General features: G+C 39.2%; 1 protein-coding gene and 2 non-coding genes across 3 annotated transcripts; all 3 read left to right on the top strand.

Moving 5' to 3' along the window:
- The first annotated feature begins 3,687 nt into the window (after positions 1-3,687).
- Positions 3,688-23,125, top strand: LOC103438429 (alpha-N-acetylglucosaminidase). The gene is made up of 19 exons (XM_070825156.1): positions 3,688-4,080; positions 4,927-5,000; positions 5,588-5,799; positions 6,167-6,288; positions 7,499-7,584; positions 7,733-7,827; positions 8,030-8,111; positions 8,389-8,495; positions 8,660-8,690; positions 9,063-9,180; positions 9,937-9,987; positions 18,967-19,076; positions 19,240-19,342; positions 19,595-19,693; positions 20,727-20,837; positions 21,295-21,542; positions 21,926-22,163; positions 22,481-22,559; positions 22,649-23,125. Exons 1-19 carry the CDS (start codon positions 3,865-3,867, stop codon positions 22,891-22,893), a joined length of 2,427 nt encoding a protein of 808 aa, XP_070681257.1. The 5' UTR covers positions 3,688-3,864; the 3' UTR covers positions 22,894-23,125.
- Positions 6,718-6,829, top strand: LOC103438510 (small nucleolar RNA U19). The gene has a single exon (XR_003775144.1). It is a non-coding gene; the product is annotated as a small nucleolar RNA U19 (small nucleolar RNA).
- Positions 6,879-7,031, top strand: LOC139197904 (small nucleolar RNA snoR138). The gene has a single exon (XR_011583284.1). It is a non-coding gene; the product is annotated as a small nucleolar RNA snoR138 (small nucleolar RNA).
- Positions 23,126-23,347: the final 222 nt, after the last annotated feature.

Below are 23,347 nucleotides of genomic sequence, written 5' to 3'. Positions count from 1 at the left end.
AATTGGTTGAAAAACGAAGGAGAATAGTGGATTTGAAAATTTTCCAGAAACCGGCGAACAGTCGCCGGCGACCGGTGACTCGCCGGAGAAGACAGGGAATCTTCCGTCAAGTTTGACGGAATATTCCGACGCCGTTAGTTAACTTTAACGGAAACCGTTAGTTTTTAACGGAATATACTAGGATTTGACGGAATATTCTCTAACGCCGTTCACTGTAGTCGTCAGTGTGCATGCCACGTGGCCGCGCGTGGGCCGCGCGTAGGTCCGTGCCACGTCAGGCGCGTGGGGGCGCGTGAGGCCTCCAAAAATTATTTTAAAATTATGGGGATGATCCTGAGGTTGTGTAGGTCACTGTGGTATATTCATATACCCAATTTGAGCATCGTATGAAGAATTAATTACCTAGTTTGGTTTAGGTGCGTTAAATGTGCGTTAAATGATTGTTTTAAGTTATTTCACTTCTAGGTGGAACATTTATCGAGGACGAGCACATCCAGGGGCGTCAAGGGGGTTACGACCCGGCGACATACCAGTGAGTGGGCATTTGTTTTTATATATACCTATATACTCGATTTCCCCAGAAATCAAATTTAAATGAAAAGTATATTGAAATGAAATATGATGTGATTGCCATGCATAGAATATTATGGATATTATGAACTGTCGTATGATGCATATATGTATGATGGTGCTGTGGAAGCACAGGTAAGTATTTAATTAATATTATGATGATGATGATGATATATTGAGCTCATATCCTGCACCATGGTTTAGTGCTTATAGTATTCACCGCATCGCACGCTCGCCTTGGATCCAAGTAGATGCTGGTCGTACAGTCCACGCGGAGTGGGTACGACGGGCCAGTCGTAGAGTGTTAGTGAGATTATGACTGGTGGGTGACCTTAGGTTATTGTATACAGATGATTGATGAGAGAAGCACTAGAGCGAATATTACCATGAGTCGTTCAAACTACATTAGGTGGTTCCGACTTATGTGCAGAAGGTCGGACAGGTCACGCGGAGTGACTCCGGCAGAGTGAGATTGATAGATGTTGAGCTCTAGGTTCAATCGTTCAGGGCTATTAGAGGGCCTCCGATTGATTTCTATCTTTTACCTGATTATATTATGTTAATGCATTCATACTAAACTGTTGAAATTGGCATGGTACATTCTTTATTGAATCTGTTATAAGATTGATGATTGAGACAGTTGAGATATATATGCTATATACTATTTTTCTGGGAAAGTATACAGGTTTTCCAAAAAGGGGTTATAATTGTGGATTTATGAAATGATTTGGAAAAGCTTATTTTCGCCCACTCACGTTTTCTGTTTTTCGCCCCTCCAGGTTCTAGTTGATAGTTGAGGCGTTGGTGGCCTACGAGACTGCTTCGGCGTTCTGACAGACTAAATTAATGTAGGATTCACCCGAGGGTGTTGTAAATTAGTTATGTTCCTACTTGACTGCACCTAGATGCTTATGCTCTGTTTATGTGTGTTTAGTACACTCTTATGCACATAGAATGCTAGGTTGTAAATAACTGCAATTAGTGGTTTTCGTTGACTCGTATTTTATTATTAAATCGTTTCCGCTTGCGTTATGGTTACGTCACACTCACGTGACGGCCAGCACGTCCTAGTCTTCGGGTTAGGGTGTGTCAAGTGGTCCATCATCCAATAAAAAGCTAAGTTAAATAACTATTTATTTTAATTTTTGAGATTTAAATTTCGTAGAACGGATTCTTGAGTTTGTCTGCAGTTAATCTTTTTGATATTTTAATAAAAAAATATTCATTTACCTATTTAGTTTTGTCATTTACTTATAGTTATTAGTGTAAATATTCATAAAAATACTTATGAGGTGAGTGTGAAGTGTATGAGGTGCATGAACTTAAGCCTTTCATATGTGTCTGAACGTGATTTTAAAACTATTATCTTCTTCCGAAGATTATTCTTTTTTTTAGGATTTTAGAAGGTGCTTTAGATTTAAGAGGGAAAAGTTTTATAAAGTCCGTCAATGTATGAGGTTGATCATTTTGAGTTTAGAGTTTTAAAATGTCCGTAAAAGTATGAGGTTAATCGCTATGGGTGTAGGATCTTAGATTGTTCTTAGAGCAACTCCACCCCAATCACATAGACTGGCACCCCTTAAAAACCCTCTAGCCCATCCAAATAGGTTGGCACCTAGCCCAAGCTAGTCCATAGGCCAGCCCAAGCAAAAGATTTTGAAATTTAAAATTAATGGCTACTGACATGGCACAATTAGGAACGTTCGATTTTCAGATCGGTCCAAATTTTTCGGCCAAAAACTTAAAAAAAATAAAATAAAATGTCATAAATTAATAATATTTTTTATAAAGTCATAAATTAAAAATCAAATTATTATTTTTTATTATTTTATAATAAAAATTAATAATATTTTAAAACAATTGACTAGGCTATTTAGGTTTAAGGGTGAAGATGCATTTAGCCAATTACTGTTCATTGGGGTATATCATTGTTCATTGAGTGAATTAAATGGGTTGTGTGCCAGCACATTTTTTAGGGGTGAAGTTGCTCTTAAAAGGACCTTAGAGCTTAGGGTTAAGGGCTTGGGTTTAGAATTCTTAACAAATACATCAATAATGTAGCATTGATACTCAATACCAATATCGTTGTTCATGTTGTATGCGATCAATATTTTAGTGGATAAGGTATTAGGTTTCTACCCATGAGCCCCACGTTCATTACTTTTTTCTTTTGGTCAAAATAACACCGAAATAGACACTTAATTCTACGGTTTAGTGATATTCATATTTATTTGTAAGTGAGAGGTCTTAGTTTCTATTTTAGCCAAAGGTGAATTTAAACCATATTATTACTAGCCTATTATGAGGTTTAGCCTACTTCTTCACCTTTTATTATAGATAAATCAAAAGAAAAAAACCAAAAGTATGAAGGGAAAGAAAGAAAAAAATCAAATTGGAGAAGCAATGAGAGCCTGCAAATACATCTACTCCAAGTCTCACTAAGTTAAATTGTTAGTGTTTTGCCTAATATTAATGTACTCCTAAGGTGATTTGCGTGTCACATGGTGCGTTTAGACCGAATTGCTAAGGGAGTTGACCAAAAACAGTAATTTTGTACATTTTATTACCCACTTATCTTCATAGCGATTTCTCACGTTATAGCGCAATTTTTCACGTTTCTTTGAGATTTTTTTGAAAGGTGTGTAGAGGTCCGGATCGGTTGTTTATGCCACCACCTCCTTCCCTTAGTATGCCCTTGATGGCACTGTTGAAGGAGTTTGAAGTCTTTTCCTCTTTCATTTTTTGGGCTCTGTATGACTTGAATTCAGATATTTGCTGGGAGCATTGGTTCTGACGGGTGGAAAGCGGCGTTCCGATCGCGGTGGTGGCAGGAAGCTAGTTCTCAAGTTGTTAGTGTTTTTTCTGTTTTGGGCTCAAAATTTTATTTTTGGGCTTTATTTTGGGTTTGCTTTGGCGGTTCTTATTTTGGTTGTCCGTGTATTGTATTTGGGGCTGCTCTTTTGTGGTTATGTTGGGTTGTATTGGGTTGGTAACGAGTTTACCAGTTCAATGTTCCATTATTTAGTATTACGATCTAATGATAACTTTTTATTTTTTATAAATAAAATATTTAAATTTAATTTCCGTCAAATTCGAATTTAAACTAAAGATTTAACCATTCCTCCCCTTCCCCTTCCGAGTGTTGGTAAATATGGTTTGTTAAAAAAAAAAAAAAAAAAAAAGTGCTACCAGTAACCTGCCAACAAAAGGCATTGCAATCAACAATGATTCTTCTTAAAACAAATTTCACGAATTGAGCCGGTGACCACCCACTCTATCATATCATCGGAAACCATGTCGAATTTCAAAATCCAGCTGCTGATTTTGATTGCTGTTTTTATTGTACCAATCCTAGCTGTATCAGCAAAAGCAGAAGCAGTTACGGCGTTGCTCCGCCGTCTGGACTCCAAACGGTCGTCGGCTTCGGTTCAAGAAGCTGCAGCTAAAGCTGTTCTCGAAAGATTGCTTCCTACCCATGTTCACAGTTTCGACTTCAAGATTGTCTCCCAAGTACTATTCTTTTTCCTTTTTTTGCTCAAAATTCTCACATTTGGATTCTGGGTTTGACTATTTGTGTTGTTTTTTTTATGCTTTTTGTTGGAAGCACTTCTGCTCGTGAAAGCGCTTTTGTTATAAACATGTAGAAAATTTTATTACAAATACAAGTGCTTCGTGGAAATGCACTGGAAGTTCTTAATTTTTTTTGTTGGTCAACTCACTGGAAGTTCTTGATGAAGTTTGGTTTGCACATAACATTAACAACTGCTTCTCCAGAAAGTGCTTCTACTAACAGAAGCGCCTTTAAGTATTTCCGCTTGACGTAGTTAGAAGCACTTTTGGTTGTTCATAAAGCACTTTTAACACTTCAATTGGGCATTTCAATTTAAGTTTTTTGGTTGAGTTTGGGTTGTAGTTTGTTTTCTGCTTAATTATTGCCTCTTTTTGACCGGTATCATTTCTTTCAAATCTTTATGTTCTGTTTGCTTGTCCAGTTTCATGTTTTAAACTTACCTTCCTAGTGATACTCTGTTTGGTTACTGAGAAAAGGGAGAAAACGAAAAACAGGAAGTAGGGCCCAACATAATCTCAAAGGAATAAATATGTGTATCAGTGTTTGCAATTATTCAGTATGAGATCTATATCACTATATGGTTGTATGATATGTTTGCTTGTTGAGAAAACGTAGGCAAGTATGAAACTTTAAACTATACCATTCATGATTGAAGTGACTGATACGTGATTGGCCGCAAACATTTTTCGCTTTTGCTTTGGCATTCCCTGTAACTATCTCTGGCTTTAGTCAAACATTGATTTCATTGTAATTCATCACGCTAACTGTTTCATATTCGATATCAGGATGCTTGTGGTGGACACAGTTGCTTTATGCTAAACAATTACAACCTGTCAAGCGGACATGGTCCTGAGATACAGTATGTTGAACTATGTCTTGCCAAATATAGTTACTTTTTTCTTCTTTTCCAGTTTTGAAACAAAAGTTCTGGCATATATTTATGTGCTTGCATGCAAAGTTTCAACCTATAAAATATAACTAAAGCCTTCAGTATTGTTGCAGAATTTGTAAGAACGAAACTTCTGATCTTAGAACAATTTAACATTCTAAATCATAGAAATTTGAGGACGGGGAATGATTGGCTACATTATGTAAACTTGTTAAGTATTGATTCAGCACTGCTTGAAATTTGTTTGGGATATGTGTTTTAAGTAGCTTATTATATAAATTTTCATCAAGAGTTAGTCCCATTTGAAGAAGGTGTGATATACCAAAACCAGTTACTAATGGGATTAACGTTTTATGACTAGATGTTTTCATTTTTTTTAATTCGCACCTGTGATATTCTCAATTGCTTGCTTTGGCAATATGGATATATTGTTTATCTCACAAGCATGCAAGGATAAATTGACCTGAAGAGCTAGATAGCTTAAAACTCATGATTATAAGAAATTGAGAAGGAACATCTGCAATTGTAATTTTATGATTATCACGGTCCTCTGTCAGGGTTAAAGGCACCACAGCAGTTGAAATTGCATCTGGCCTCCACTGGTATTTGAAGTACTGGTGTGGGGCTCATGTTTCTTGGGACAAGACTGGTGGTGCTCAGCTAGCTTCCATCCCAAGTCCAGGATCACTGCCTCGTGTAAGAGATGAAGGGTTAAGGATACAACGACCAGTCCCGTGGAACTATTATCAAAATGTTGTTACATCTAGCTGTAAGTATTGACTCTTTGTATCTGCTTTTGCTTCGATCAGGTTGTCTATACATTGTTGTACTTTGTCTCATTGAGAGTAAGAAAGGCAGCTGAGTGCATGAGGGTCTGCTAATGTGGAGTCTAGGGGGTTGAGACGTAAACAACTGTGCCTGTGTTTTCACAGAGGGTTTTACGACTCAAACTCAATGAGCTTGACAATAAAACCATTATAGAAATAAGAGGATGAAAAGTAAATTAAGAAATGAAGAAAGTATAATTAATTTGCACTAAAAAAACACTTGTAATGTAATACTTTTACATTAGTTGATATGTTTATTGTGGCAATGGAAAATTAATAAACTGTATGTGATATGACACATTTTTGCAGATTCATTTGTTTGGTGGGATTGGGAGAGATGGCAGAAAGAAATAGACTGGATGGCTCTTCAGGGGATTAACCTGCCTTTAGCATTCACAGGGCAAGAATCAATTTGGCAGAAAGTCTTCATGGTAAATTATAAAAGCTCTTACATATATGAAGGTGTTCATCAAATTCTAAGCTTCTACATTATATGTCTTGCATATGTTGCTGCTTTTAACATAGAGTATGCATAGCTTGCTTATAGGAACTGGAGTTTCTTAGTTAGCACATGGCTGCCATGCATTAAAAGGAGAACATAAAACCTTGAATGTTCAACAGGAGAGACTTTCAATTTTCAATTTTCTGATTAACTATACAATGTATTGTGTATATGCTCGTTTTGTTCTGTGCTCATGCGTATCACAGTTAGAAAACTTAGAATACAATTTTACAACTGAGTACAGATAGATTTGAACCTGCGCTAGTCTCTGGTGTCTTCCTGTTGATGATATTCTTTTGTAACTTTATGTTTATTGAATGCCTTTTGAGTAGCCATTATGAATAGGTTTGGATTTCATATATGGCTTAGTTATGAGGCAGATAGTGATTCGGCGTTTTGTGGCTGAGGCCTTTTGAGGGGACTCTTTGTCTCTTTCTCATCAATTGTCCTCCAAGCAGCCTCACACATTCTCTAACTAACCTTTTTCCCTCCCTTTTCCTTTCTGATTTTTTTTAAATCATTGCCCTTCGAATAACCAGAAGGCGAAAAACAAATCCCACACCTTTGGTTCAAACTGGAGCACACGATGTTTGAAAGCTATTTGAGGGTGATGAACTCCATTTTTCATCCTTGGTTCATCTTTCAAAAATCAAAACTTTGCTTCGAATATTTCACTTCATTTAATTATTTTAATTTTAAAACTGAAGTGAACTCCCAGTACAAATAAACATTCCTGTTTCTAAGTTTCTAAACTTTGCCCGTGGATGTTATTATTTTATTTCCCATCTGGCTGACACTTCTGCTGCTGCAACTAAGTTTCATACTAGAGATGATTTTACTTTGTCATTGGAGCTTACAGTCTGGTCAATTTTCTATTTGTCATTCCAGTTCTAAATTCTGATATAGTGAAAAAAAGGACACTACTAAGAAAATCTTGTTTCATTCTAGAAGTCAGCATGACTGATACTCTACATAATGGAAAATGAATAATTATGATATTTCAGACTTAGATTTATATTCTGTTAACGTTTTTGCCTTATCAAAAGTCTAGGCAATGCACATATGCTAAGTACGTAAGCATAGTATTGGTGCCTCCATCATTCTTCTCATCAGACTTGACTAGAATATTCTTATTGTAGGATTTCAATATTAGTAAGGAAGATTTGAATGATTTCTTTGGTGGATCTGCCTTCCTTGCATGGGCTCGCATGGGAAACTTACATGCGTAAGTGGAGGTGATACAAGATTTTATTACCTTGTGCACAGGCCTTCTAAAACAAAATTAAGTCAATTGAAGAGGCTCTACTAGATGTTTCTTGTGCACTTGATCACGTGCTTTTGCTGTAAAGAAACTGACATTAATCTTGTCACAGGTGGGGTGGGCCTTTATCACAGAATTGGTTAGACCAGCAGTTGGTTTTGCAGAAACAGATATTATCTAGGATGTTAGAGCTAGGCATGACTCCAGGTGATTGCAAGTTTTTTTAACTGCAAAATTAGAATATTACCGATATAATTTTTTGTCAAATGATGCTCCACCAATACTAGTGATACACTCTTTTAGACGTATCTTCTAAACATGTATTATGTTTCAAGGGGTTATATAGTGACATAGCACAATGTCACTTGGATGATGTGGCTACTTATGTGTGATCTCTTCTTTGCTTCAGTGCTGCCGTCATTCTCTGGAAATGTTCCAGTGACTTTGAAGAAGGTATATCCTTCAGCGAATATAACCAGGCTTGGAGAGTGGTATGTGATCTTTTATTTTACCATAAATTTGTCACGATATAGAGGTCCCATGTGACGTAGCTTTATGAAACCTAGATGGTCACTGAATTTCTACAGCTGAATTACTTCAAATCACTTGTGAACAAAAAATATAAAGTAACCGCATTAGATTTACCACCCTCATTTTGACTTCCATGTTTTCAGTTAGAAAAGTGTCCCTTTCTGGATGTACAATATGTTGGAAATAGATTTGCTATATATTTTTTTTGAGATTTTCCATATTTGTTGTTATGATTAGGAACACTGTTGATGGTGATCCTCGTTGGTGCTGTACATACCTTCTTGATCCTTCTGATCCTTTATTTGTTGAAATTGGGATGGCTTTTGTTAGGCGACAAGTTGAAGGTTTGCTTCATGTCTCTTAGTTATTACTTCAACTTGCTACATTCGTCCATTTGTGCATAGATAGTGACCATGGATGATTTAACTGAATCTAACCATGATGTCTCCAGTTTCTTGTTATATTTTCTGGTTGTTTGACTAATTTTCATGGCTTACATTTTGTACAGAATATGGGGATGTGACTGACATCTATAACTGGTAACTTCTCACACTTATTTTTTCATAGTATAGTACGTTATTAAATTTAGCCGACCCCACTTAGTGGGAAAAGGCTTTGTTGTTGTATAGTATGTTATTAAATCATGTTATTTTCCAACTCGAACTACTTTCATATTTTTCTGTTGCAACTACTTTTACATTCTTAGTAGTTCCCCTTTGGGCGCCCCTTGGTGGTTAAGGGTAATGCATCTATGGTCGACCATTCAGACCTGTCTTAGGCAGGGTGTTTCTGTCGTCTTTGAACTTTATTAACTAACTGTTCTCTCGCATCTTTCCAGACAACTGCGAGATATTCCTTGCATATTATTAGATTTCTTAAATTTTGCATACTAAGTTTATTTATGTAAATAATACTGCCTTCAATGAAAATACTCCACCTACAAATGATACAGCATATATCTCATCACTTGGAGCTGCTGTGTATAAAGCAATGTCCAAAGGTGATAAGGATGCTGTGTGGTTAATGCAAGTATGCTCCTAAGTTCTTCAAACCACTCCTTCCCCTCTCAATCTATTTCAATTGAATTTTTATGATATAATTCTAGTATTTAATAGTTTCTGTCCTCTCCACTCTTGACTTGAATATAATGTATCTTAAATGGAAGGACCTGAATGATTTCAGTGATTTACGAAGTTTGCAATGAGTGGTACTCATCATGTCGATAAGTTTCCCTGTCAATTTGCTATACATTGTATAATGAACACAACTAATCGCTACTCAAAATGCCTTTAGGGGGAAAATGGGGTCAGCTATATGATACCCTTTCTATGAATTCATTTTTATCTACTAATCTTTAATTAAGGAAATACTTTGCATCAATGGTTACCAACCCTCAAAAATTTGCATTGAGACAGAATACAAATCATTAACCACAGCTATAGTTCAAAAGCAAGCAGCATATCGGTGTTATCTCCAATTGTTAATATGTATATATTTATGGTATGATGATTTTACTTTTAAGTTCTTAACCCTGCATGGCAGTACACTAAGCTCTTAATAAATAAACCAAAGTATCATCTGGCTCATATCATGATCAGTTGGAAATACACAAGGGTGTTTCTATTAGTTTTTAGGGTATCACATATGACCAATTTATTTGTTATGGACCTTGACAATGCTAAGTTCGATAAATGTGGGAAATGGGAATTGAGTTGCTTGTATATGAGCAATTTGACTCAGTTATTCATATAATTACTCCTGACTGAAAGTTTTGTCATTTTGCAGGGTTGGCTCTTCTACTCAGACTCTGCTTTTTGGAAACCACCTCAAATGAAAGTACGCATTTAGTTTGTATATAATGATACAAATCTTAGCGTGCTATATACATTGAATAATTCCTGTTGTTTATTGGAGCAGAAGGTAGCCTTGCTCATATGAAATATGCAGGGCTAAAAAATTTAATATTTGATGTGTGTGTGTGTGTGAATGTGAAAGGGATTTCTTCATAAATTAGTTATATTGTGATTCCCGGAATAACTCCGCCTATGTCTTACATGGCCGGTCCCAAGCCCGGATAAAGGAGGAGGGGGAGGGCGTCAGGTAGTCGACAGCCGGCACTCCATGATCACGTCGAATCCTTATGAAAATGAATCCAGAACAAAATCGCGCTAAAGCTAGGGCGTCACCCGTAAGTGGTGCGCTGTGTGGCCTGAGCACAGTGATAAGTGAGCAAGGGTCGCTGTATCTCCATCGGCACCCGGATGCAGTGTTAAATGAGCAAGGGGGCCATAGAAACTTCTTTTCGAACGACTCCACTCAAAGTTGTTTGGGAGCATATGCTCCTATCAACTTTACCCGGGACACACAAAAGAAGTACTTTGATCCTATTAGACGGGGGAGGGTGAAGAAGCTAGGACAGAAGGGTAGAGTTCAAGAGAGCAAAATGCGTTTAGGAACGTGGAATATAGGAACCTTAACGGGAAAATCTATGGAAGTAGTGGAAGTTATGGTGAGGAGAAGGATAAATATTATGTGCCTACAAGAAACTAAGTGGGTTGGTAGTAAGGCAAAGGATCTAGAAAACTCAGGGTTTAAACTTTGGTATTCGGGCACAAATAGAACGAGAAACGGTGTTGGCATCATCGTGGACAAGACCTTGGTACAAGATGTTGTAGATGTCAAGAGGGTAGGAGATAGAATCATGGCAATCAAGATTGTAATAGGACAAGAACTTATCAATGTGATTAGTGCGTACGCACCTCAAGTAGGGTTGGATACGAGTTCGAAGGAGAAATTTTGGGAAGATCTTGGAGACTTGGTGCAAGGAATTGCTCAGACGGAGAAGTTATTTATAGGAGGAGATTTAAATGGACACGTGGGCAGGGAGACAGGCAACTATGGAGGTTTTCATGGTGGCCATGGTTTTGGGGAGAGAAACGAGGATGGGGAAGCTATCTTGGATTTTGCAATGGCATATGATCTCTTCTTAGCCAACACCTTCTTTAAGAAGAGAGAAGAACATGTGATCACCTACAAGAGTGGGTCGTCAAAAACACAAATAGATTTTCTTCTAATGAGGAAAGGGGATCGTATAACTTGTAAGGATTGCAAAGTTATACCAGGAGAGAGCGTGGCTAATCAACATCGCTTGTTGGTGATGGATGTACATATCAAAAGAGTAAGACAAAAGAACAAGACTTGGAAGTGCCCAAGGACTAGATGGTGGAATCTAAAAGAAGAAAAACAAGCCATTTTCAAAGAGAAGGTAATCACCCAATGTGTGTGGGATAGAGAGGGGGAAGCTAGCCAAATGTGGGATTCCATGGCTAGTTGTATCCGAAAAGTAGCAAAAGAGGTATTAGGAGAGTCCAAGGGCTTTGCCCCACACCAAAAGGAATCTTGGTGGTGGAATGAGGAGGTACAAACAAAGGTGAAGGCTAAGAAGGAATGTTGTAAAGCCTTATACAAGGAGAGGACTGATGAAAATGGTGAAAGGTATAGAAAAGCGAAGCAAGAGGCGAAGAAAGCTGTCAGAGAAGCTAAGTTAGCGGCTTACGACGATATGTATAAACGACTAGATACCAAAGAAGGAGAGTTGGATATCTATAAACTATCTAGAGCAAGGGAAAAGAAGACAAGGGACCTAAACCAAGTGAGGTGCATCAAGGATGAGGATGGAAAGGTTCTTGCTACAGAGAACGCGGTTAAAGACAGATGGAGAGGTTATTTTCATAATCTTTTCAATGAAGGACATGAAATGAGTGCTTCTTTAGGGGAGTTGAGTAACTCAGAAGAGTGTAGAAACTACTCTTTTTATCGTCGAATCCGGAAGGAAGAAGTGGTTGTAGCTTTGAAGAAGATGAAGCATAAAAAAGCAATAGGCCCAGACGATATACCAATCGAAGTGTGGAAACTTTTGGGAGAGACAGGTATAACATGGCTCACTGACCTTTTCAATAGGATTTTGAAAACGAAGAAGATGCCAAATGAGTGGCGAATGAGCACTTTGGTGCCTATCTACAAGAATAAGGGCGACGTACAAAATTGCATGAACTATAGGGGTATTAAGCTAATGAGTCATACAATGAAGCTCTGGGAGAGAGTCATTGAGCATAGATTGAGGCAAGAGACACGGGTTTCGGACAACCAATTCGGGTTCATGCCAGGGCGCTCAACCATGGAGGCAATCTATCTCTTACGAAGATTGATGGAAAGATATAGAGATGGGAAAAAGGATTTACACATGGTCTTTATAGATTTGGAAAAAGCGTATGATAGGGTCCCAAGAGACATTCTTTGGAGGATTTTAGAGAAGAAAGGAGTACGAGTAGCATATATCCAAGCTATAAAGGATATGTATGAAGGAGCAAAGACTGCCGTAAGAACTCATGAAGGACAAACCGAAAGCTTTCTCATAACTGTAGGATTACATCAAGGCTCATCCTTAAGTCCTTACCTTTTTGCGTTGGTAATGGATGAGTTAACACGACATATTCAAGATGATATTCCTTGGTGTATGCTTTTCGCAGACGATATAGTGTTGATAGATGAAACTCAGGAAGGGGTAAATGCAAAGCTTAACCTTTGGAGAGAAGTGTTGGAATCTAAAGGTCTTCGCCTAAGCCGATCAAAGACAGAATATATGGAGTGCAAGTTCAGTGCAAATGGAGGCCAAAACGAGTTAGGGGTGAGGATCGGAGATCAAGAAATACCAAAGAGCGACCGTTTTCGTTACCTAGGATCTATCTTGCAAAAGAACGGAGAATTAGATGGAGATCTCAACCATAGAATACAAGCTGGATGGATGAAGTGGAAGAGTGCATCCGGCGTGTTGTGTGACCGCCGTATGCCACTGAAGCTCAAGGGAAAATTTTATAGGACGGCAATAAGGCCGGCGATGCTGTATGGCACAGAATGTTGGGCGGTGAAACATCAACACGTACACAAAATGGGTGTAGCGGAGATGAGGATGCTTCGTTGGATGTGTGGGCACACGAGAAAGGATAAGATTAGGAATGAGGATATCCGGGGTAAAGTAGGAGTAGCCGAAATTGAAGGAAAGATGAGAGAAAATCGGTTACGGTGGTTTGGACATGTGCAAAGAAGGCCTACTGACGTTCCGATTAGAAGATGCGACTATGGGACAGAGGTTCAGGGCCGAAGGGGTAGAGGAAGACCTAGGAAAACTTTGGAAGAGACTCTAAGAAAAGACCTAGAGTACTTAGATCTAACGAAGGACATGACACAGGATCGAGCACAATGGCGTTCTAAGATTCATATAGCCGATCCCACTCAGTGACTTGGATTTTCCAAGTCTCCAACTGAGAAGTTTTCCTCACTCGGGAAATTAAGGGAACACTACCCCAACCTACATGCTCCACTCAGAAAGCTTCAACATACAAGCTTTAACAAAAGAAAATTCAAAGAACTTAGCGAAGAAGGCTTTGGTGTATTTAACACAATACGTTGAAATGAAGGAAAGCTTATTTATTGATATCCCCGATAAGCTACAAATATGTACATATACATGAGTCAAAATAAGCACACAAGAGGGAGCCTTCACAAAGGTTGCTTTGGAGAAGTCTCAGCAGTCGGTAGAGCCCCAGAAAGAGAAGGCACCGGAGGGGGATCATTTGGAGCCTCAGTACTGGACAGAACCCTAGAAGGAGGAGGCATCAGAGGTTGATCATTTGGAGCTTCATTACGCGGTACAGCCCCAGAAGACGAAGGCAATAAATGCCTTTGGAACAAACCCACAAATCTCTGATGATCAAGTAAAACCTGACCATCAGTTTCCTTCATCTGGTCAAGCTTCCTCTTCATGTTTGTAGCATAGTCATGTGCGAGCCGGTGCAACTGTTTATTCTCATGCTTGAGCCCTCTAATCTCCTGTTTGAGACTCATCACTTCAGCCGCCAATGATTCAACTTGGCGGGTTCGAGCAAATAGGCGTTGGGCCATATTAGACACAGAACCTGCACACTGAACACTGAGAGCCAGCGAATCCTTAACAGTTAACTCATCAGACCGTTTGGAAAGTAGTCTGTTATCTTTGGGAGTGAGAAGGTTCCTGGCCACCACCGCAGCGGTCATATCATTCTTCATCACGGAATCCCCAACGGTAAGAGGACCAGTAGGGGAGACGAAGGATGGGCGCCATATGTTGTCTGGAGAAGGCGGGGCTGCCTCTTCAACAAGGTTCAAGTCAAAACGACGGTCGGAGGGGCCATACATTTTCAAAGGTGTTGAAGAGAGAAGAGGTCGGACAAATCAAGATCTTAGAAGTGCAAGAATGAAGCTTCTACTGGTGGAGATTCAAGTGTGCTTTGGAACTTAATGCCAGCCCCTATAAAAATCTGCACTCGACGAAGCTTCAGAAATCGAAGAGGCGCCTGCTCAGAAATCGAAGAGGCGTTTGCTTTCTCAAAAGCTGGGCTGCTTAGAGATCACGAGGGTTGATCTCAGAAATCGAAGAGGCGTTTGCTTTCTCAAAAGTTGGGCTGCTCAAAGACCACGAAGGCCGATCTCAAAAATCGAAGAGGCGCTCGCTTTCTCAAAAGCTGGGCTCCCCAGAGACCACGAGGGCCGATCTCAGAAATCGAAGAGGCACCTACTTTTCAAGCCTTTTCCAGCCTTGTCAGCACCTGTCACACGCACACTCAGTTTTGCGGAAATTATGGGCATTCTGTCAAAGACTTCTGGGGAAGTAGAAAACACATGAATCTTACTGTTCAATCACCCACTTCCCACACGCAACAATAGCTCATGGGTACCACAGATAACTTTGCCAAAGTTCTCTGCCAAAGTTGAGCACGTGAAGCTTGCAGCTCCCACTACATCGCTCTGACCAAGAAGGGTAAAAGAATAGCAAAGAAACAGCACTAACAAAGTTTAGACCCATAAATTTTGAAGGTCTAGCTACCATATTATTACCCACAAGGGTAAAGGAACAGTACCACTGCTGGATAATTGGAAAGTCCCTGTGTGTCAACCTCTGTGCTTCGTGGCAAGGTAGACTAGCAAACATGCCCAACCTTTACTCACATTCGAGAAAACACTCCCAATAAGATTGCTTGCTCCAAAATCGAAGAGGCACCGTCCTCCGAATCTCGAGAGCCAGACTCCCAACATGACTACTTTCTTAAAAATCGAAGAGAGGGTAAAGGAACAGTACCATTGCTGGATAATTGGAAAGTCCCTGTGTGTCAACCTCTATGCTTCGTGGCAAGGTAGACTAGCAAACATGCCCAACCTTTACTCACATTCGAGAAAACACTCCCAACAAGATTGCTTACTCCAAAATCGAAGAGGCACCGCCCTCCGAATCTCGAGAGCCAGACTCCCAACATGATTACTTTCTCAAAAATCGAAGAGACACTGCTCCCCGAATCTCGAGAGCCAGACCCCCAGCATGATTGCTTTCTCAAAAATCGATGAGGCATCGTTCTCCGAATCAATCGAAGAGGCGCTCGCTTTCTCAAAAGCTGGGCTGCTCAGAGACCACGAGGGCCGATCTCAGAAATCGAAGAGGCACCTACTTTTCTAGCCTTGTCAGCACCTGTCACACGCACACTCAGCTTTGCAGAAATTATGGGCATTCTGTCGAAGACTTCTGGTGAAGTAGAAAGCACATGAATCTTACTGTTCAATCACCCACTTCCCACACGCAACAATAGCTCATGGGTACCACAAATAACTTTGCCAAAGTTCTCTGCCAAAGTTGAGCACGTGAAGCTTGCAGCTCCCACTACATCGCTCTGACCAAGAAAGGTAAAAGAATAGCAAAGAAACAGCACTAACAAAAGTTTAGACACATAAATTTTGAAGGTCTAGCTACCATATTATTACCCACAACTGTAAAGGAACAGTACCACTGCTGGATAATTGGAAAGTCCCTGTGTGTCAACCTCTGTGCTTCGTGGCAAGGTAGACTAGCAAACATGCCCAACCTTTACTCACATTCGAGAAAACACTCCCAATAAGATTGCTTGCTCCAAAATCGAAGAGGCACCGTCCTCCGAATCTCGAGAGCCAGACTCCCAACATGACTACTTTCTCAAAATCGAAGAGAGGGTAAAGGAACAGTACCATTGCTGGATAATTGGAAAGTCCCTGTGTGTCAACCTTTGTGCTTCGTGGCAAGGTAGACTAGCAAACATGCCCAACCTTTACTCACATTCGAGACAACACTCCCAACAAGATTGCTTGCTCCAAAATCGAAGAGGCACCGCCCTCCGAATCTCGAGAGCCAGACTCCCAACATGATTACTTCCTCAAAAATCGAAGAGACACTGCTCTCCGAATCTCGAGAGTCATACCCCCAGCATGATTGCTTTCTCAAAAATCGAAGAGGCATCGTTCTCCGAATCTCGAGAGCCAGATACCACAGACCACTTTTTCAAAGTGCTCTGACAGAGTTAAAACATGTGAAACTGGCAGCTCCCACTACTGTGCTATGACCAAGCAGGGTAAAGGAATAGCATTACTACTTGTTGTTAGGGAGACTCCTATATATGTCGACCTCCATCCCCAACGGACAGGCAGACCTGCAAAAATGCTCAACCCTTCATCATATCTGAGAGGGCACTCCCAACGAAGCCTTTCGAAATATTCAGCTTTCTTTCCCCCCGATAATACCTCTGCAAACAAGCTATACTAGAGCAAGAATATCTCATATCATCAGGGTTAAAAGCAAGAGTATCCCATATCATGCTTTTTCCCTGTCTTTTCTTTTGGCCTTGTTTTTACCTGCAAGACAAGGAGAAAGAGAGCAATCAGTCAGCACTTGGAATCAAGCTTCCAGCCAGGAACTGACTGCCTGGAACCCCTTACCTGATTACTTACCTGGCATTGCTCTCGAGTACTCATCTTCAACATCTTATGTTTCCAGGGAAGATTCCGCATCTGCTTGAGGAACAGATAGGGCAAGTGCGAAGGATACAAGGAAGCATGTGGAGACAAGCGTAACAGCACACGTGCCGATACATTCATTACTCTGTCAAAAGCAAAAGTATCCCATATCAGCAGGGTGGAACGTACTCTAGATTTGATGGACTTGTTTTGACCCTCAAATTCTTCAGTCGGCCTTATACTCTGGAGGAAACCAGAAAACCCTCCAGCTCAGTTCAAGAATAAGCCTGTGGAAAGTTACTTCTTCAAAAGCAAAAGTATCTCATATCATCTCTTCTCATTTTTCTTCTCTTTATCCTTCATGCTGCTGCAAGATGGGGAGAAGGTGAACAATCAGTCGGAGCTCTGATTGCTTACCTTGTCTGTCACCTCTTTCAGCAGACCCCCTAGCTCGGCGACTTGGGGGACTCCTACTACATGGTTTGTATCGCGCTTGACCAAGCCTGAAACTACAAGTAAGCTTCAAGTGAAATTGATACATTACCTTGTGCATCTCCACCAGTTAAAGATACCACCCCTGGATGGAGGAAGAGTACTTCCAGAGAAGATGCCACATCTACCTATGAGACAGATAAGGCAAGTCAAGACGACACCACACTCCGATACTTAGAAGTTTCGTGACTACGAGATCATTCTCCCACAATATTTCCTAATGTCATTTGTACTAAATCATTCACTTGTACTCACTAAATGAGAGCTTGAACCTATGTACTTGTGTAAACCCTTCACAATTAATGAGAACTCTTCTATTCCGTGGACGTAGCCAATCTGGGTGAACCACGTACATCTTGTGTTTGCTTTCCTATCTCTATCCATTTATATACTTATCCACACTAATGACCGGAGCAATCTAGCGAAGATCACAAAAAGCAATCGTTTTCGCTACCTAGGATCTATCTTGCAAGAGAACGGAGAATTAGATGGAGATCTCAACCATAGAATACGAGCTGGATGGAAAGAGTGCATCCGGCGTGTTGTGTGACCGTCGTAGGCCACCGAAGCTCAAGGGAAAATTTTATAGGACGGCAATAAGGCTAGCGATGTTGTATGGCACAGAATGTTGGGTGGTGAAGCATCAACACGTACACAAAATGGGTGTAGCGGAGATGAGGATGCTTCGTGGGATGTGTGGGCACACGAGAAAGGATAAGATTGGGAATGAGGATATCCGAGGTAAAGTAGGAGTAGCCGAAATTGTAGGAAATATGAGAGAAAATCGGCTCCGGTGATTTTGAACATGTGCAAAGAAGGCCGACTGACGCTCCGGTTCGAAGATGTGACTACGGGACAGAGGTTCAGGGCCGAAGGGGTAGAGGAAGACCTAGGACAACTTTGGAAGAGACTCTAAGAAAAGACTTAGAGTACTTGAAAATCTAACGGAGGACATGACACAAAACCGAGCGCAATGGCGTTCTAGGATTCATATAGCCGACCCCACTTAGTGGGAAAAGGCTTTGTTGTTGTTGTTGTTGTTGTTGTGATTCCCGGAATCCTGGTACAGCTTTTGGAATAAGTTGATTAGTGACTAATAACCATGGAATGGAAAACTTAAGCATTTTGGTAAACGCTGTAATGAGGGGAAAAAAATCAGAACTAATTGCATCCAGAACACCTGGAGGCAGTTGAACAGAAAGACATCAGATCCAGCCATGTGCATGAAAAGTATATGGCAGTGCCATTGAAGTAGGGCTTTTGGTGGAAGATAATAGAGGAACAAGCTCCATCCTTCACCGTCAGGGTTCTGTAATCATACAACAACAACAAAGCCTTAGCCCACTAAGTGGGGTTGGCTATATGAATCCTAGAACGCCATTGTGCAATATTCAGTGGCTTGAAAAGTCATGTTTTCACTTAAAACTTATCATTTGTTAGTCTTATTCTTTAACAACTTAAATATATGTGCAGGCTCTTCTACATTCGGTTCCGTTTGGAAAAATGATAGTTCTTGATCTATTTGCGGATGTCAAACCAATATGGAAAACATCATCTCAATTTTATGGCACTCCTTATATTTGGTAATTAGCTCTTGAATTTGTTAACTTTTAGTTAATCTTGACTTCTTGAGTGAGAAGCTTAATCTTCAAGATACGCCTCCATTGATTTGTTAGTATTTACATTAAGTTTCAACACTGTGATTAAAATGTTTTTTTTACTTGGCCAACTATTTATCTACGTCAGGTGTCTCTTGCACAATTTTGGTGGAAACATTGAAATGTATGGCATATTGGATGCAATTTCTTCAGGTCCAGTTGACGCCCGAACTAGTGAAAATTCTACTATGGTATGCCAGATACCTTGCATGCATGTCTTATTACTGTAAAAGACTTATGTTTTTATGTTAGTCTATACTTTCTAATGTTCAAACAGAAGTGCCAATATCTTGCCATCACACTACAAAACGATATTCTGTGACCAATATTTATTTAGTTATTTATAAAATAAAACTGGGAAGTAAAAGTATATTTGATAATTTTATGTAATAAAAAATTACTTATTTTAGGCACACTTAAGCAACTTTTCGTTATTATGATAGGTTGGAGTTGGCATGTGCATGGAAGGTATTGAGCACAATCCAGTTGTTTATGAATTGACGTCTGAAATGGCATTTCGCAGTGAAAAGGTTCAAGTTCAGGTATTTATGAATTGTTAAACGTTTTGCAATAATTGGAGTAGTTAGGGATGCTGTTAGTTCCTTTTTAAGTGTGTAAATATTTGTTTCTGTATTCTAATAAGAATAAATAGTTTATACATTGGCTATTTGCAACTATGACATGGAGTCGTGGACATAGGTGAGCATGAGTAGTTACCGTTTGGACATCTAACAAGTGTTAAGGATTTATTCTCAAATATTCTGAACATCAATGTAAGTGTAACAAAGTTGATGCAGGTCCGCACAAGTTGAAATGGTCAGCTGATGAAATACAGTTCTTGTGTTCTAGGTGTTAGGGTAGATGTTTTCATGAAAGGATCCACTTGAAGAGTAGTGTACAGGAAAGTACCAAACTTTAGGCTTTAAACAAAAGAGATTTAGTACAATAAGTCTTGCTTTGCTATGGTACTTACGGTACGGTATAAGCCCAATGCATGGCTGTGTGGAGATTTTATAATTTACTTTCAACAGTAAATGATTTTGTTGGTCAACAATAGTTAAGTAAGTGATGTTTCAGTCTTTTTATTTAAGTTGTTGCCATATGTTGCGGTCTAGATAATTTCTATTATGTATTGATCCAAGAGATGCTCTGATCTTCCAAAACATTACTATTATGTGTGATTGAGTCAAGGGATGCTCTGATCATTTAGAACACTTCAAGCTCTCTTGGGAAACCTCACATTATTTACTTATAAGGAAAACAACTTTAGTTTGGTTTTGGATCATGATACAGATATGTCAAAGTTTCATTATCTTCAATGGTTGCTGATATGATTGCACCATTAACACATACAATTGTCAAGCATCACAAAATGGAACCTCTTAACGTAGATGTTTGGAAGATGAGAATGCAGTTGCTTCTCAAAGAACAGGGTCTTCTTTTTTTCATTCTACAAATAGCTGTTAAAGATGATAGACTTAACGCACTTAAAGTAATTAAGATGAGTACAGAAACAGCATTTTATGTTGATTGTTGGTTGCTGACATTAATTATGTACGCATGCGCTCTTTGCAGGATTGGCTAAAGATCTATTCCCGGAGACGCTATGGTAATGCAGTTCCTAAAGTTGAGGCAGCTTGGGACATCCTTCACCAGACAATTTACAACTGTACAGATGGGATTGCTGTACGTATCTCAAAAAACTCCATTGATCCAATGCGTATGACTTTTTATTTCTTCAAAAACATAATTTTGGAATGATCATCAAACTATGAAGGGCATCATACATCACTGTGCTTCCTTATGCGAGTGGTTATCTCAAGTCATTTGATGCATCTATGACATTATCCAGACTGAAAAAGGGGAAAAAGCATAACCATGCTTTAGCAGTTAGTGGTATTGTTATTGGATGGACACTTTTTGATGCATCTATGGCCTTGATTATGTTTCATGTATTTCATTTAAATAGTTTTGACGAGGCAAGATGTGATGTTTCCATAATCGATAAATTTTAACTACAATGCATTACTGATGTTAGTAACTTAGGAGTGAGAGGTGGATGTAAATAAAGTCTGATTCCTGCAGTTAATGATTGTGTCTTTTCACCGTACCACGAATGATATGGATATTTAACTTGTCGCAGGACCATAACACAGATTTCATAGTCAAACTCCCTGACTGGGATCCATCACCAAATCACATATCGAACATTTCAAAACAAAACCAGATGCAATCATTCATCCCGCTCGATAAAAAGAGAAGAGTTTTGCTCCAAAAAACCAGCTCTAATTTGCCTCAGGCACATTTGTGGTATTCTACTCAAGAGGTGGTCAATGCTTTACGACTATTCCTTGACACTGGAAATGAATTCTCTGGAAGCCTGACATATAGGTAAAGGAAAAACCGCATTCTTGTGTTATGAAATCTGAGATATATGATCCGACCTGTATTCACATGATAAATATAATTCTCCTGAATGAATCACTTGCTCCCTGCAGAACATTTGTCTTGATTTTGTTTTCCTTGGTGTCATAGCATGCATGGTAACCACTCTTTAAGTTCACTTTCCTTCCAGAGGTTGTTAAATACAAGTTCTTTATCTGCTAGTTTCTTGACAAAGGAACTCAGCTGAATAAAACGCCTTAGACACAAAAATGGATCACGATAGGATTTTACAGTTATCTTCAAACATCCAGTTACTTCCAGTAAGCCAATTGTAGGAAAAGGGATATAAAACATTTGATCATTCCTAATTATTCTTGGCACCGTGACAGATATGACTTGGTTGATTTGACACGGCAAGTACTTTCAAAGCTAGCAAATCAAGTATATCTGGATGCAGTGACAGCTTACCGGAGGAGGGATGTAAAAGCTTATAGTCACCATAGTCAAAAGTTTGTTCAACTCATAATGGATATTGATGAACTGCTCGCTTCTGATGATAATTTTTTACTTGGAACCTGGCTTGAAAGTGCAAAAAATCTGGCAGCTAATCCTACGGAAATGCAGCAGGTGAGGGCAAATATTTCCCTCTTTGGCCTATTTGCTTTTAGCTTATTAGAATTTTCTTGGGGATAACATTGCACAGTTAGTTTAGACATATCAGCATGACGCAACACCTTAGTTCGATTATTGGGGTTAGCTAAGCTACACATTTTTCCATTTCTTGCTCTTAATTTATCCATTATAGGCTTATGTTCTCTGTGCATCCAAGGGAAAAGAGCCATCTTGTCTTTTCTCCTGGGTTTCTGCACTGTATTACCCTGCTAAACATCAGGAGTTCAGCCCAAATTTCGCCTTACGAAATGTTATAAACTTTATTTTTTCAGTACGAGTGGAATGCAAGGACGCAGGTGACAATGTGGTTTGATAACACAAAAACCAACCAGAGCAGGCTTCATGATTACGGTAATCCAAACTTCTACCTCACTTAGTGTTAACTTAAAGCTTTGTCACTTCTTATTTCTCTGTATCATAGAAATTCTCGTTGTCAACAGCAAATAAGTTCTGGAGTGGGCTATTGAAAAGCTACTATCTACCTCGAGCTTCAACCTACTTTGGTCTTTTGTCAAAAAGCTTGAGAGACAACAAGGACTTCGAGTTGGAGGAATGGAGAAAAGAATGGATAGCGTATTCAAACAATTGGCAAGCAGGTACCGAACTTTACCGGGTGAAGGCAAAAGGAGATGCTCTTGCTATTTCTAAAGCATTGTATGAAAAATATTTCGTTCGAGCAAAATAGGTTCTAATTGTTAGAAAAGAGAGAAGCAATTGTGTTGTAAAGTAGCAAAACATGTACTAGGTCTATTCCTTACTCATAAGGGCCCTTTGCATGTTGCATGACAATAACTTGGGTCATTGTTATAAAATATTCTGTCTGTTTCAAATCCAAAACCGAAATTCGAAATCCGAAAAAAAATTGGATAAGAATTAGAATGTATTTAATATTTTGAATCCGATTAGAAATTTCGAAATTTGCATAACTTTGTAATAAACTTGTTAAATGCTTAAATGAACACACATTATATATATATATATATATATATATATATATATATTTTTTTTTTTTTTAAAATTTATTTATTATTATTTTTTAATCCCCACCCCATCCCACCCACATCAGGCCTCGAACCTGGGACCTAATCTACCCCACACCCTCACTACTAGGCTATTCCTAGTGGCTTGACACATTATAT

This window comes from Malus domestica, chromosome 07 (genome assembly GCF_042453785.1).
Source record: "Malus domestica chromosome 07, GDT2T_hap1".
NCBI lineage: Eukaryota > Viridiplantae > Streptophyta > Magnoliopsida > Rosales > Rosaceae > Malus > Malus domestica.
Note: the sequence above shows the minus strand (reverse complement) of the source record. Positions and strands in the feature narration are given on the sequence as shown.